We start from the raw sequence: 12,438 nt of genomic DNA, 5'->3' as shown, positions 1-12,438 counted from the left end.
TTAATTTTAAACACACATTAATTGCCAAAATATTTTGAATTGATGAAAACAACAGATCATTGCTTCTGTTTTCACATACAAAATTAAGAACAATCACTGTAAAGCGTAGCAGACAAATCAACACCCATCCCACTCATCCCTTTGAAATTAATATCCCAAGTTAAATTTCATTTATATGAGGTGAAGATTAAGTTGCATATTATATATTTAAATTTTGTCCCCTTGTATTTAAATTTTTTTATATCTAACACTTTTTTAATTGTTTTTTTTTTTTCTGCATTTTTTCTTCTCTTTTTCTCCTGTTACAAGGTAGCCCTTTTCTCGTTTTTTTCAAAAAATTAAAAATTTCTTGTATAAATAAATACACAAGCAAAACTTAGAGCAAACTCAAGCAAAAATCGGCCTCAATATAACCCAACCAAACAAAACCTAATCATCATAACCAGGAAAAAAAAAACCAAACCTACCAAATCACGGTTATTCACAAGCATCACAACCATCCATTCCACCGTCACACAAGCCTACCCCGTTCAACTCAACGTAATTTTAAAGCATTAAATTGGTCACCTGGAAATTCAAAATTTGAAACACAAAAAGGATAATATAAAAATAAGGATTCAATTTACAATTTAGTAATCAAGTGAAACACTCCCACTTAGCACCATAATACAAGCCACGTTGTATGCTCTTTAGTAAAGTATAAAATAAACCTATGCACCATGATCATGATGCAATCCAATCTATGCAAGCTATCAACTAGCTCAAGCTAAGTTGTTAAAATATGCAGTACGTTAATATATGTTCGAATACGTCATTTTATTTAGAGAGATGTTACGTTCACAATATTTTTACAATATTTTCACAACAAATCATAAGTGGGGAGTTGTTAGTTCAAATTTAAACCTAACACTGAAATTACTTTTTTGCACTAACAATAACAACCAGTAACAACTTGCTACTTAGGACTTATTGTGAAAATATTATGAAAATATTGTGAACATATTAAATTTTTTTTTTTTTTAATATATATATACAAAGAGTAGAAATGAGGTTATCCTTTCTCCGATCCTCCGGTAATTAATGTTTTAGTGTATACAGCAATCTTATTCTTTTAGGTGGGTCACGAAAACGAAAGTTTGGACTTCAAGAAACAAAGAAAGATGTTCTTTCGTTTTCTTTTTCTTAGCTATGTTTAAAAATTTAATTAGTAAATTATCTATATTTTTATTAAAAGAATAATTTTTTTGGTATCCGCTTGTCAAATACTTTAAAAATGGCTATAATAAATTACAAAGCCTTCAAATAACAGGATCAAATAATGTCCATGAAATAATATATTTCAAAACACCTATACTTTTATGATAAAAAAGAGAGAGTTAATTAATTATACCTTTTAAGCTTGAACTTGCGCACCATTTACAATAACCCTCAAACTATCAATATGCTTTATTAACACCTCAATTTATGAAAATTGCAGCAATATAATTCTTATGGTTTAAATTGAGAATTAAATTAGCAGGAAGTTGTGATTTTTTTCCTTACAACCAAGGAGAATAATTTTATGCAACTACACTCAATTTTCATCTCATTTGATATCCAATATAGATGACATGGGACACATTTGTTGGGTCTCAATTAAGTCTGGTGCAAATTAAGAAAATCAACTAACAATTTTAATCAATTACTATAAATTATAATCATCAAAATCACTAAGCCAAAACCACCAAGTGTGGCCTAATGGCTTGTCCACCACTGGGTAAGGCTCTAGGGTCCAACTGGGTTTGCTCCCCAGTTTGAGTCTCAGCAGTTGCAACACCTTGTGGCCAGCGACAGACTCTCGCCGTGAGTAAGGATTAGTTGAGGTGTGTGTAAACTATCCCGGATACCCCGTGGACAACCCAAAAAAAAAAAAAAATCACTAAGCCAAGATATCAACCAAGTCATATACATATATTGCACATGAGTGGTGAGACACATCATCACTGTGGATCAAAAGAAAATCATTTTAAACAGGATTGATACAAAATTTGACATACATGTTAATAACATAAAGAGCATACAATCTAATAGTTAGATTTTTAAAATATGTAACCAATTAAATGGTTTAATGGAAGTTGTAATCATTAATTACAATCGAATTTGTAATCAAATTTTGTTTTTAAAAAAATTATGACTCTTTTTAAGAGAGTTTTAGTCTATGCCATTTACTCTTGATAATTATTATTTATTATTAGACCAAGACACCAATTGATTTTTGGTGTAGGCAGAAATCAAATTCAGATTTGTTAAAATTTGGCTTAGCTCCAATACTTTTTTTAACTAGAAGTCTGGAATATCCTTTTGTTTTAATGAGAAATAACCACATTATCTATTAACTAAATACGAGTAAAAGGTAAAAACTAAAACCTACTATCACTTATTATTGTATATTTGTTTAAAAAAAAAAAACATGCCCAGTTAAAAGAGTTTTGATGGTAAACTAAACCCCATTTTTTATAATAAAAAAAAATTACGACTAAAGCTACACATTTATTGACTTGTTAATTGTCACTTTCATCGGATTTAGAGCTAAACTTTTTAAAAAAGGAAATATAACGTTGTTTTGAAAGAGAACAAGGCAGTGATGTTGAGCGAAAACGGAAGCGGAACAGCATCTGAGAGTAAAAAAAACGTAGTAGAGAAGAGAGGAATATATATAGAGAGAAAAAGAAAAGAAAGAATAAAAACGTTGGATTGGTTGGTTGTCAGATATTGCCCAAGCCCTGCTCTCCTGCTAGCCGTTTTCTTTAACTTCTCTCCCAAAGATGCCCCATCCATCATCATACTCATACATTGCATTATCACTTACACACACCTTTCCTCTCTCTCTCTCTCTCTCTCTCTCTCTCTCCCCCACCTTATATATACATTTCTTTCCCTGTACTTTTTTAGAGAGAGAGAGAGAGAGAAAGAAATACACACAGAAAAGCACTAATCATCAGACAGATAGAGAAAGAGAGCGAGAGAATCAATGGGATCGTCTTCAGGTCAGAGCAGTAACTACGATCTCTCTTTCAAGATCTTATTGATCGGAGATTCTGCCGTTGGCAAAAGTAGTCTTCTTGTCAGCTTCATCTCCAACTCTGTCGAAGATCTTTCTCCCACCATTGGTACTTTCTTCTTCTTCTTTCTTTTTCAGCCAACTTTAATTCAGTTTCTAAATAAAAGTAAAAGTTCATCTTCATGTTCAACTTTAAGTTTTTGCCCAGTATAGTTCTCCACTTTTGTCCGGTCTTCAATGATTGGAAATGTCAAATTTTTCGTAAAGCTGACGTCTTTTTTTTTTTTTTTTTTTACTTACGGTTTCTGAGGAACCAAACAGAGTCCAACACTGTTGGATCTATGACTAGATTCTTATGTTTGAGTAATGGAAAAAATATCATTGGGAGTTCCGGTGTATGTATATGCAATATGGGTCACTAGAGTGTCTACCTTAGTCGCCCCACATTTGAATATTTTGAGACTCAACTGGCACCGAGTTCATAAAATTTCTTGAATTTGTGGATTTCAATTTTGGAATCCTTTAAAAAAAGGTTTTTATGTGTTTCTATAACACGATTATGGGGGTGGGGGATTTGAATCCTGGATATCTTGTGCCAATCAGTTGAGATACAAATAAGTTATAACAAGATACTGTCTACGTAATAAATACTATAAATCACTTATCATTCACGGTTCTTACCTTTAATTTTGATCAATCAATGCAAGTATTTCAATCACTTTGATGTGTTAAGTAGCTCATGTTATACATATATAAAACTTCTAATCATGTGTAGGTGTGGATTTTAAAATCAAGCTGCTCACAGTCGGTGGGAAGAAATTGAAGCTCACAATTTGGGACACTGGTAAGCTGTGGCCATGGTCCATTCTTTCACTTTTCAATGCTTCCAACATGAAATATAGATCCTATCTGTCTATATGTAAAGAACCCTGAAAGCTTAACTACACTATCAAAAGATTTTCAACTTTCCTTAGTTTTTTTCCCTTACTGTTTTGTACATTAGCATGTTTTTGGGGATGTTAAGTTGCAAGAGAAGAATTCATCAAATAAGAAACCAAAATCAAGAAAATTTCTTCGTTGAACTAAGTTCACCAAGGACTGGTTCTCTCCATTTGATATGACTCCTTTATTGGAGAAGTGTATTATTCATTCTAAATCTGGAGTGTTATTATCTGTCCTTTTAATACAAAAGTCTTCTATTCCCCTTTTTCCATGTTAAAATTTAAAACATGTCGTTGATGCATTTAGTGGAACTGGTAACCTTGTAATGTTTCATTAAATATTTTTCTAGCAGCAGTTTTTTGAGTTCTGAAGCTCATTAACAAAGATCAATATACAGTAACAAGTTGAGTAACCTTTATTTTCAGTTTGCTCTTCACGCTTCTCTGTGCAATTTTCATTTGTATTATATCATTAAAAGGCGAATGTGTGAATTGTGCACCGATTCTAGGTTTCTTGGATAAAATATATCATATGCTCTTTTATCATTTCATCTTGTGTCTGTAACTTATATCACAAACTATCTGCTGAGAAATTGTTTCACTATGTAAATGAATTATGATTGACTTTGCAAAATGTAATGTCTTTTGCAGCTGGACAGGAGAGGTTCAGAACATTAACTAGCTCTTATTACAGAGGTGCCCAAGGGATTATTCTAGGTACATGCTACCAACAATATATATTTATGTCATTCTTCAAAGCATGTATAGAAATATCTAGTTTCTTAATTATGGAAGATGCTGTTTTGGTTTCAACTTGTAATTACTCAGTGTTTTGGTACCCTTGCTACGTTTTCCTCTCTTCTTCTTCTTCTTATATTTTTTAATGATGGAGAAATCTCTTCAAGGTAAGTCCCTTTGGACCTACCCCTGTTGAGTAAACCTTGGATGCACGGTCCTGGCCACAAGAACCGTGCATTGGCTAATCCTGGACTTGATCCTAGGACTTTGATGGAGCACACCCCAAGCCCTACCAATCAAGCTAACTCCGTGCAAGCACTTACTACCTATTCCTCTTATTTGTGCTGTTATGGTTTATATTAAAATAAAAATAAAAGGGATCGTGTCAGGTTGACTATGAAGATGAAGGATGCCTGCTAGTATGGTATACATTAATCTTGTCTGTAAGTACACAGTACACCTCACTTATCATTGCACTATCTAGGGTTAACTTGCTAGTGGAGTTTTTTTTTCCCTGGGAAAAGCAGGGCATACATTTTATAGAAAAGTGATTAACATTTCTTTAATAATATTGGTTTTCAAATCTATATTTTATAGCTGCCATTCTCCAATCTGTTTGATTCATTAAACTACTGCCTTACAACTCCACAGATATCATTGATCTTTTTCACATCTATTATCTAAGTTTGACTGATGCCAAAGATCCATATAACAACTAAAAGAATCACCAAAACAACATAATTTGCAACTTTTTTTCAAAATCCTATTTTCATTGCACCAGTCAGGGAACAAAAGCTTTGTTTGTCTTTTCATAGTTGTAAAAAGAATCTTTAGGTAGGTGACTGGAAGAATTGGAAGATGGGATTTTTAAGAGTGATGCTAGATACTACAAATTTTGCTTCATAACCCTTACAAAATGACATGTCATTAATCACAGAAAAGTGATGCAAATGTTCATTTACTAAATTGTTTAAGTGGCACCAATCATATTATTGCTACATCATTTTGTGAGCTTTTTGTAGTAGCTATAGCATTTTCCAATTTTTAAGGATTGGCAGGAAATTTAGTACACAATATGTTGTAAGAAAAAGGAGTTTCTAATGAAATGATCTGGCCATGCTCAAACAAAGACAAATGCTGTAGCTTTCAGAATATCAGATCATAAGTATAAAGGGAAGCAGAATTCTGAAAAGGATAATGTCAGAATCTGTTGGAAGATAAACAATTTTCATATTATACTAGAGTTGTGGCTTTTATAAAGTTAATATAGCTGGCAAGAATTTGGTTAGTTCTGTTGGTGACCATTGATGATATTATGCCTGTAAATAGAGAGACGGGAGGCAGGTATATAACATGACATTGTTATAAGCGCTTGTTTATTCATAATGGATTTTTGCTTCTATATGTGCTGGTGAACAACATTAAACAATGCATTGGCTTTATTATTGGATAAACTATTTTTTTAGTCTTAATCTAAGTGGTGTAGGCAAGCTTTGAAAAGATCCCCCTCCTCCTTTCTTGTCTTTTGCACAACTGCCTTGTTTGTGACCTTATCATACTTTAAATATTCTTATTTAAGACAAACTTTTCTAGCATATGCATCATGGAGGCCTTGAGAAACATTTTCTTTAATTTTCTACTCAAATTTCATCTATGGCACAAATACATAGGCCTTTGCGCATAGGTCACTTGCTTGAAACCAACATGGCTAATTGGTAATATAAATAGTGGATTCAATTATAACTTTAATAGGCTATATTTGCTGTTGAATTGTTGACTTTGTTTGTCACCTTTTTTAATGCTATGTTCCCATGGTTTTGGTTAACAGTTATTACTAATTTCTTTTCTTCTGTTTTAGTTTATGATGTTACTCGGAGGGAGACCTTTACAAACTTATCTGATGTATGGGCTAAAGAAGTAGAACTCTACTCGAATAATCAGCACTGTGTCAAGATGCTTGTTGGAAATAAAGTTGATATTGTAAGTTTTATATTCTCCATGTCTTTTACATTTTGCTATAAGTTGACAAAAACTTAGCTTCATGCTCTTTCTAAATTTCTATAAGCAAATCTGTGAGAAAATAAACGGAACAAAAAGTCTGACGCATTTGACTAGCATGATCTGCTTTTTTGAGACAGCCTATCAAAGAAGATTAAACTTTTGGGACAGTCTGTACTTTAATATGGTATCAGAGTAGGTGGTTTTGAGTTCGATCCTTGTCTCCTCCACTCTACTTTCCATTTAAAATCCCACTTGTTGGGCCTCACCTATTAAAATAGAGTTTGAGCCCACACGTGAGAGGGGGGGGGGGGGGGCGTTACAAGCATGTGGTTAAATTATTAATTTGCCATATCCCAATATTTTAAACTTTTGGGACAATTTGTAATTTAACAGTCATATTCTTTCCAAGTTTTCTCCAAATGCTTGGTACTTGTAGGAAAACAAAATTTTGCTAGCAAAGTGTAGAGCTGATTAGTTGCTACATTGTATTGAAAATCTAAGTTTATAGCTGTAATGCTTTCATTTAATACATTCAATATAGCTAAGTCACTGACTGGTATATATTTGTTCTCAACCTCTATCGTTGAGATAACATTGTCTATAATGCACCGAGTTATTGCTAATGAGTTGAGACTGCCTTGTAATTCCTAGTTATTCCATGTACAATTAGCATGCTAGAGAGCAAAGCCAATATGATGGTTCACATTGCATTGTGTGTACACTTTAATTGCCTAAAAATGAATTGTCATATTAACATTCTATGATTATCATGTCTAAATTGAAGGCTAGAGTGAGCTTCAATTCTTAGCGTACTGTAAAAGTATGCGGTAAGTTGCAGGTTTTATCTATGAGAGAGTGAGTATGCATATCGATTTAGTGCTATTTTTCCTTTCACTCATTTTTCCTTCTGGCTCCTTTTTCCTTTTGGTAGAAGTCGTAGCTTCATCATTTACCTATATGACTTGTTTCTTAACAGTCTAATTTTTTTTTTCCAAAATAAAATTCCTAATGATTACCAAATATGTTGTTATTCTTATTGAAAAGAACAATTGATGATATGTCATAAACTAAATTTTCTGGTAGAAAGCTCTCAATCTATTACTTCAGTTATAACATTTAATTTATGTGTGATTCCAGGATTCTGAAAGGGTTGTAAGTAGAGAGGAGGGAATTGCACTAGCTAAAGAGCTTGGATGTTTGTTTCTTGAATGTAGTGCTAAAACTAGGGAAAATGTGGAGCAATGCTTTGAAGAACTTGCATTAAAGGTAATACTCATGCCATTAAAGGCAGTCAGTTTATCAATATAATCACTATATTTATTTTATTGTGAAGTGTATGGTGGGTTTTATGTTAGATCTATTTCAAGCTATGATGAGAGAGAGAGAGAGAGAGAGAGAGAGAGAGAGAGAGAGAGAGAGAACGATGGTTGTAATGCTACCAGCCAACAAACAATAGCCCCAACCCTCTTTATATATTTTTAAAAGAAAAGCTATAGTAGTTTGACTTGGTAGCCTTTAGTTGGAATGGCATATTCCCCCTTACTATGAGGGGAAGGGTCAGGCGGAGAAAGGGGGTTTATCTGATGATAGGAACAAAGAAAGGTTTATCCAAGAAAAACTATGTTTGTTTGTGAAACAGAAAACAAAATATGATTCTCATTATTGCGTAGCATCGATGTTTTGGATTTGAATTATTTAGTTGACTGGTTAGCAAACATACATTGACCAAAGTATGATTTTCATGCAACTAGAATGAGTGAAAAGCTGTAAATATTTACCTTCGTAGTTCATTTAGTGTTCTCACTTTTAATGAGTTTGAGATTATATTACCTTATTTTTTTTGACTAAACGTTTGAGATTATATTACAGATAATGGAGGTTCCTAGTCTCTTGGAAGAAGGATCTAGTCTAGTGAAGAGAAACATTTTAAAACAGAAACCGGAATACCAAGCACCTCCAAATGGTGGTTGTTGCTCTTAAAAAAAAAAGATTCAGATATCAAGAACAGATCATCATGTACATGTTAATTTCTGTTCTAGTGTCTTACACTTGTTCTTGTCATTGAATTGAGTAATTACATGTACCTTTGAGAATGGAATATTGGCACTCAGATAACATATATTACCTTGTGTAAATTGTTTGCCTTTGTTTTTTTCCCCCTTTTTTTAATTAAAAAAAATCCCAATGTTATGAAAACAAAATTGCTTGTATTTTGTTGGTTTTAACACAATTTTTCATGCTAGGCAAGCGAATGAGTAGATAATAGAATTTTCTACTTGGAGCTTTCTTTTTTCTTTTGCTGAATTCTACTTGGTGGTTAAATTATAGTGAGTTTTACTCTCCAATGTAGCTAACAATGTTTTTATTAGTATTTATTTTCCTTGTTCCTTAGTCGAATAAGTCACTAGCTAGACGCGCCATACACTTGTGTTGCCCAAGAATCATTAATCAATACTAACCTTGACCATCCAACATGCCTGGGAACTAGTGAATAATTGTGATGTTATATGCATATGGAAAACGCAACTCGAATGCTTTAGTAAACACTTGATGTTAAAAAGGATCAAAGACTAGAGAAGGGTTGGGATCCTGGGTTAAAAGGAGTATGGAATTCATGGTAGGTATGAAGCAGGAGAATCAAGGTGTGCTTGTAAGAAAAAGGCAATTTAAGACAATGAACAAGAAGAAACTTTTTGGATTTCTACCATACGATTGTTCTTACGTTCAATTGAATTCAACAATTCATTATGGATTTTTATTACAAAGATTTGGTTTTGTTTCTTGACGATGATATTATTCAAAAGTAGCCATTCTAATAATTATATGGAAAAAAAAGGAATGAAAAAGATTATTATTAGTTTATTACTTTTGTTTTTGTACAGGATAGAAATTCTACTCAGCTTTTATCCCCTACACTCACAAACACTTATACTTATGGAGTGACTATCGTACCAAAAATGGTATTAGTTTATTACTATATATTAGCAGAAACCTAATCCTCATCTATCAATTTCCTCCTCTTAAGTAGCCGTAAAATCCCAAACCAATGTAATTATTCAATCCCAATTCTCAAATACAACGTCTATGACTCTATAACAACTGCTCTAAGACACTGCTTAAAACTCCCACTATTCCAACATTCCTATCACTAAAACACTTACCACAACAACCATATAATGCAATAGATTACTGTCTTTAAAAAAAATAAAATAATCCATCAAAAAATACCCTTTATGACTTTCGGTCCAACACTCCTATTACCATTTACCAATACACTTCTTGTCAAAGTTTACTTATAACCCAACAAATTTCGATCTAAGAAACCAAAATTTACGTATTCGTTGTCAGCGATCTGATCCTTCACAGAGAATTTTTTTTTTGAAACTCTTCACAGAGAATCAGAAGGTACACATAATTAAAATTTCTGATTCGTATGTTATATTATTTTCCAAAGACAGTTTAATCTTCATTGTTTATTTATGCATCCAAAAATTGGTTAAGACTTAAGAATAATGATTATCTATTGTAAATTTCGTGTTTATTTTTCTTTTTATAATTTTGACTATCGATCTGTTGTTTGCATAATTAGTTTCGCTTGTTTATGAGCTTCCTCCTAGATTTTTAATTTTACAATACTTTTTTTTAGAAGGATGCAATACTTATTAAGATTCTAATAAAAAATAATCATTGAATTAAACCGTTGGTAATGTTGTTTTAGAGGCAAAAGCCTTTAGGCAAATCAAATTAAAATAAAATTGATGTTATTGCTATTGCTACCTCGATGTTATAATGGATTCTGTTATATCATCCCTTGGATTATGTCTTTCTGTTTCACCATTTTTTTACGAATTTGTACTTAAAATCAATGTTTTATGAATTGATTGCCTGAAATATTGTTCCTTCCGAAGGCAGTAAAGTAACTTTGCTTGATTGAAAGTTTTTTAAACTGGGAATGCAGCATATAATAAGACTCAAAAATTTGCTTATGTTCGCCTCATTAGGTTTCCTAGAAGCCAAACTCTAAATTAGGTATATATATATATATATATATATATATATATATATATATAACACTGGATTAGGTATAAAAAGATTACCGTATTAGCATGTTAAATATCATTAGTTAAAAGATTGTTTTACAATAGTATTGGCATCTTCACAAATAATTCTCTCTCTTTTTTTTTTTTTTTTTTTCAATTAAGCCATTAAAGTTGAAAAGTTGGTGTTTCTCACTTTTTTTTTTTTTTTTTTTGGAAAAGTTGGAATAAGAAAAAGTTAAAAAAAATTAGTGCGGCATGACTTGTTATTATAAGAAATAAAGCTTGCAATAAATATATTGTGGGACCAGAGAATTTGTGACCCCGGCCCATTTTACATTAGGGCCCAAAGCTTGAGTCGAGGAGAACTATTGCCGAGGACGCATAATGAAAGTCCAAAAAAGGGCTAAGGATATGGCCGAGGACGATCTTATGCTCGACACCCCATAGAGCCCCTAAAGAAAAGGACGAGCCCAGTGCAGGAATAGGCCAAGTGAAAAAGCTGCCAATACTACAATAAAGAACTTTGCATCTGACAGGTCCATGCTCTTCACCATACTATTCAACTTTTACAACCACCCCCGACCACTCTAGGTATGAGCTGATAGAACAAGTCTCAACCCCAGAAAGTGGAGCTTACACGTGGACACTGGAGGAAGGGTAAATGTTAGTATAAAAGGGAAAAAGAACCAATGGAAAGGGGGTTCCCCAGACCATGAAGTCTTAAAAAAAGAGAAGAAGAAGAACACTAAGCTCCTCAGACGAGGTCTAAAGACCGGAACCACTCATTGCCGCATTAGAAGAAGGTTTTGTTAGACACGTTAGGTTTACCTTCATGTAAATTTCCATAGAAACCATGGCTAATCATTGTTCGGTGACCCAGGCTTAGCCTTTCAAGCCCACGCTCTACGAATGATATTGTTTGGGCCTTTAAACGTACGGACCCAATATCATTTTGGGGTCGTTACAAATTGTGTCCTTACATATATCAATCATCAATGTTTGCGAGAATATATCCAGTGAATTTTGAGTTGATTATATAGTTTGCCATGTAATGAGATGATTGGTATAATAACAACACATTGATTGGCAAAACTTAGGTATAGTACTTAGGTACTATTCTTTAAGTTCATTTTTTTTTTAAATTCTACCATGTGACTTTTTTCTTATGGAATGAAAGTATATTTTTTAGTTAAGTAGCCACATGACAAAATTTTAAGAAGGAAATCTAAAAAATACTACCTAAGATACTGTATATAAGTTTTGTCCCACGTTAATTGTATCTATGTGTTAAACTCACCCATATACCTCTTTTTTCTCAAGCAAACACTCAAAATGACCTAACTCATGAATGTCTAACATGGATAGAGAAAATGTGATTTTTTAAAGGCTTAAAAATACCATACATACTCAAAAGAGTCTGACTCTTAAATGTGTTGCTCAAGACTTTATACTCACACACGTCATTTTTTTTCTCAACGAGTGAACTTTACCCGCTAGCATATAGAGAAATCATATTATATTATATATATAATAAAAGTTAGGCTTAGACGTCGTGGTTACGCCAAGTGGCTTCACCAAATTGCATAAATTTTAATAAATTTTTAGATTTTAAGAATAGATGTGTATATATATATATATATATATATATTGGATAAATATAACAAATCAAGTAATGAAA

The 12,438-nt window shown here is 32.6% G+C and overlaps 1 protein-coding gene across 1 annotated transcript; it reads left to right on the top strand.

The window, feature by feature from the left end:
* The first annotated feature begins 2,723 nt into the window (after positions 1-2,723).
* On the top strand, positions 2,724-8,866 carry LOC115951196 (ras-related protein RABC2a). Its single transcript, XM_031068385.1, has 6 exons — positions 2,724-3,149; positions 3,816-3,884; positions 4,633-4,698; positions 6,578-6,699; positions 7,858-7,986; positions 8,590-8,866. Exons 1-6 carry the CDS (start codon positions 3,011-3,013, stop codon positions 8,698-8,700), a joined length of 636 nt encoding a protein of 211 aa, XP_030924245.1. The 5' UTR covers positions 2,724-3,010; the 3' UTR covers positions 8,701-8,866.
* Positions 8,867-12,438: the final 3,572 nt, after the last annotated feature.

Source organism: Quercus lobata, chromosome 7, assembly GCF_001633185.2.
Source record: "Quercus lobata isolate SW786 chromosome 7, ValleyOak3.0 Primary Assembly, whole genome shotgun sequence".
Lineage (NCBI taxonomy): Eukaryota > Viridiplantae > Streptophyta > Magnoliopsida > Fagales > Fagaceae > Quercus > Quercus lobata.
This window is presented reverse-complemented; position numbering and strand designations above follow the sequence as displayed.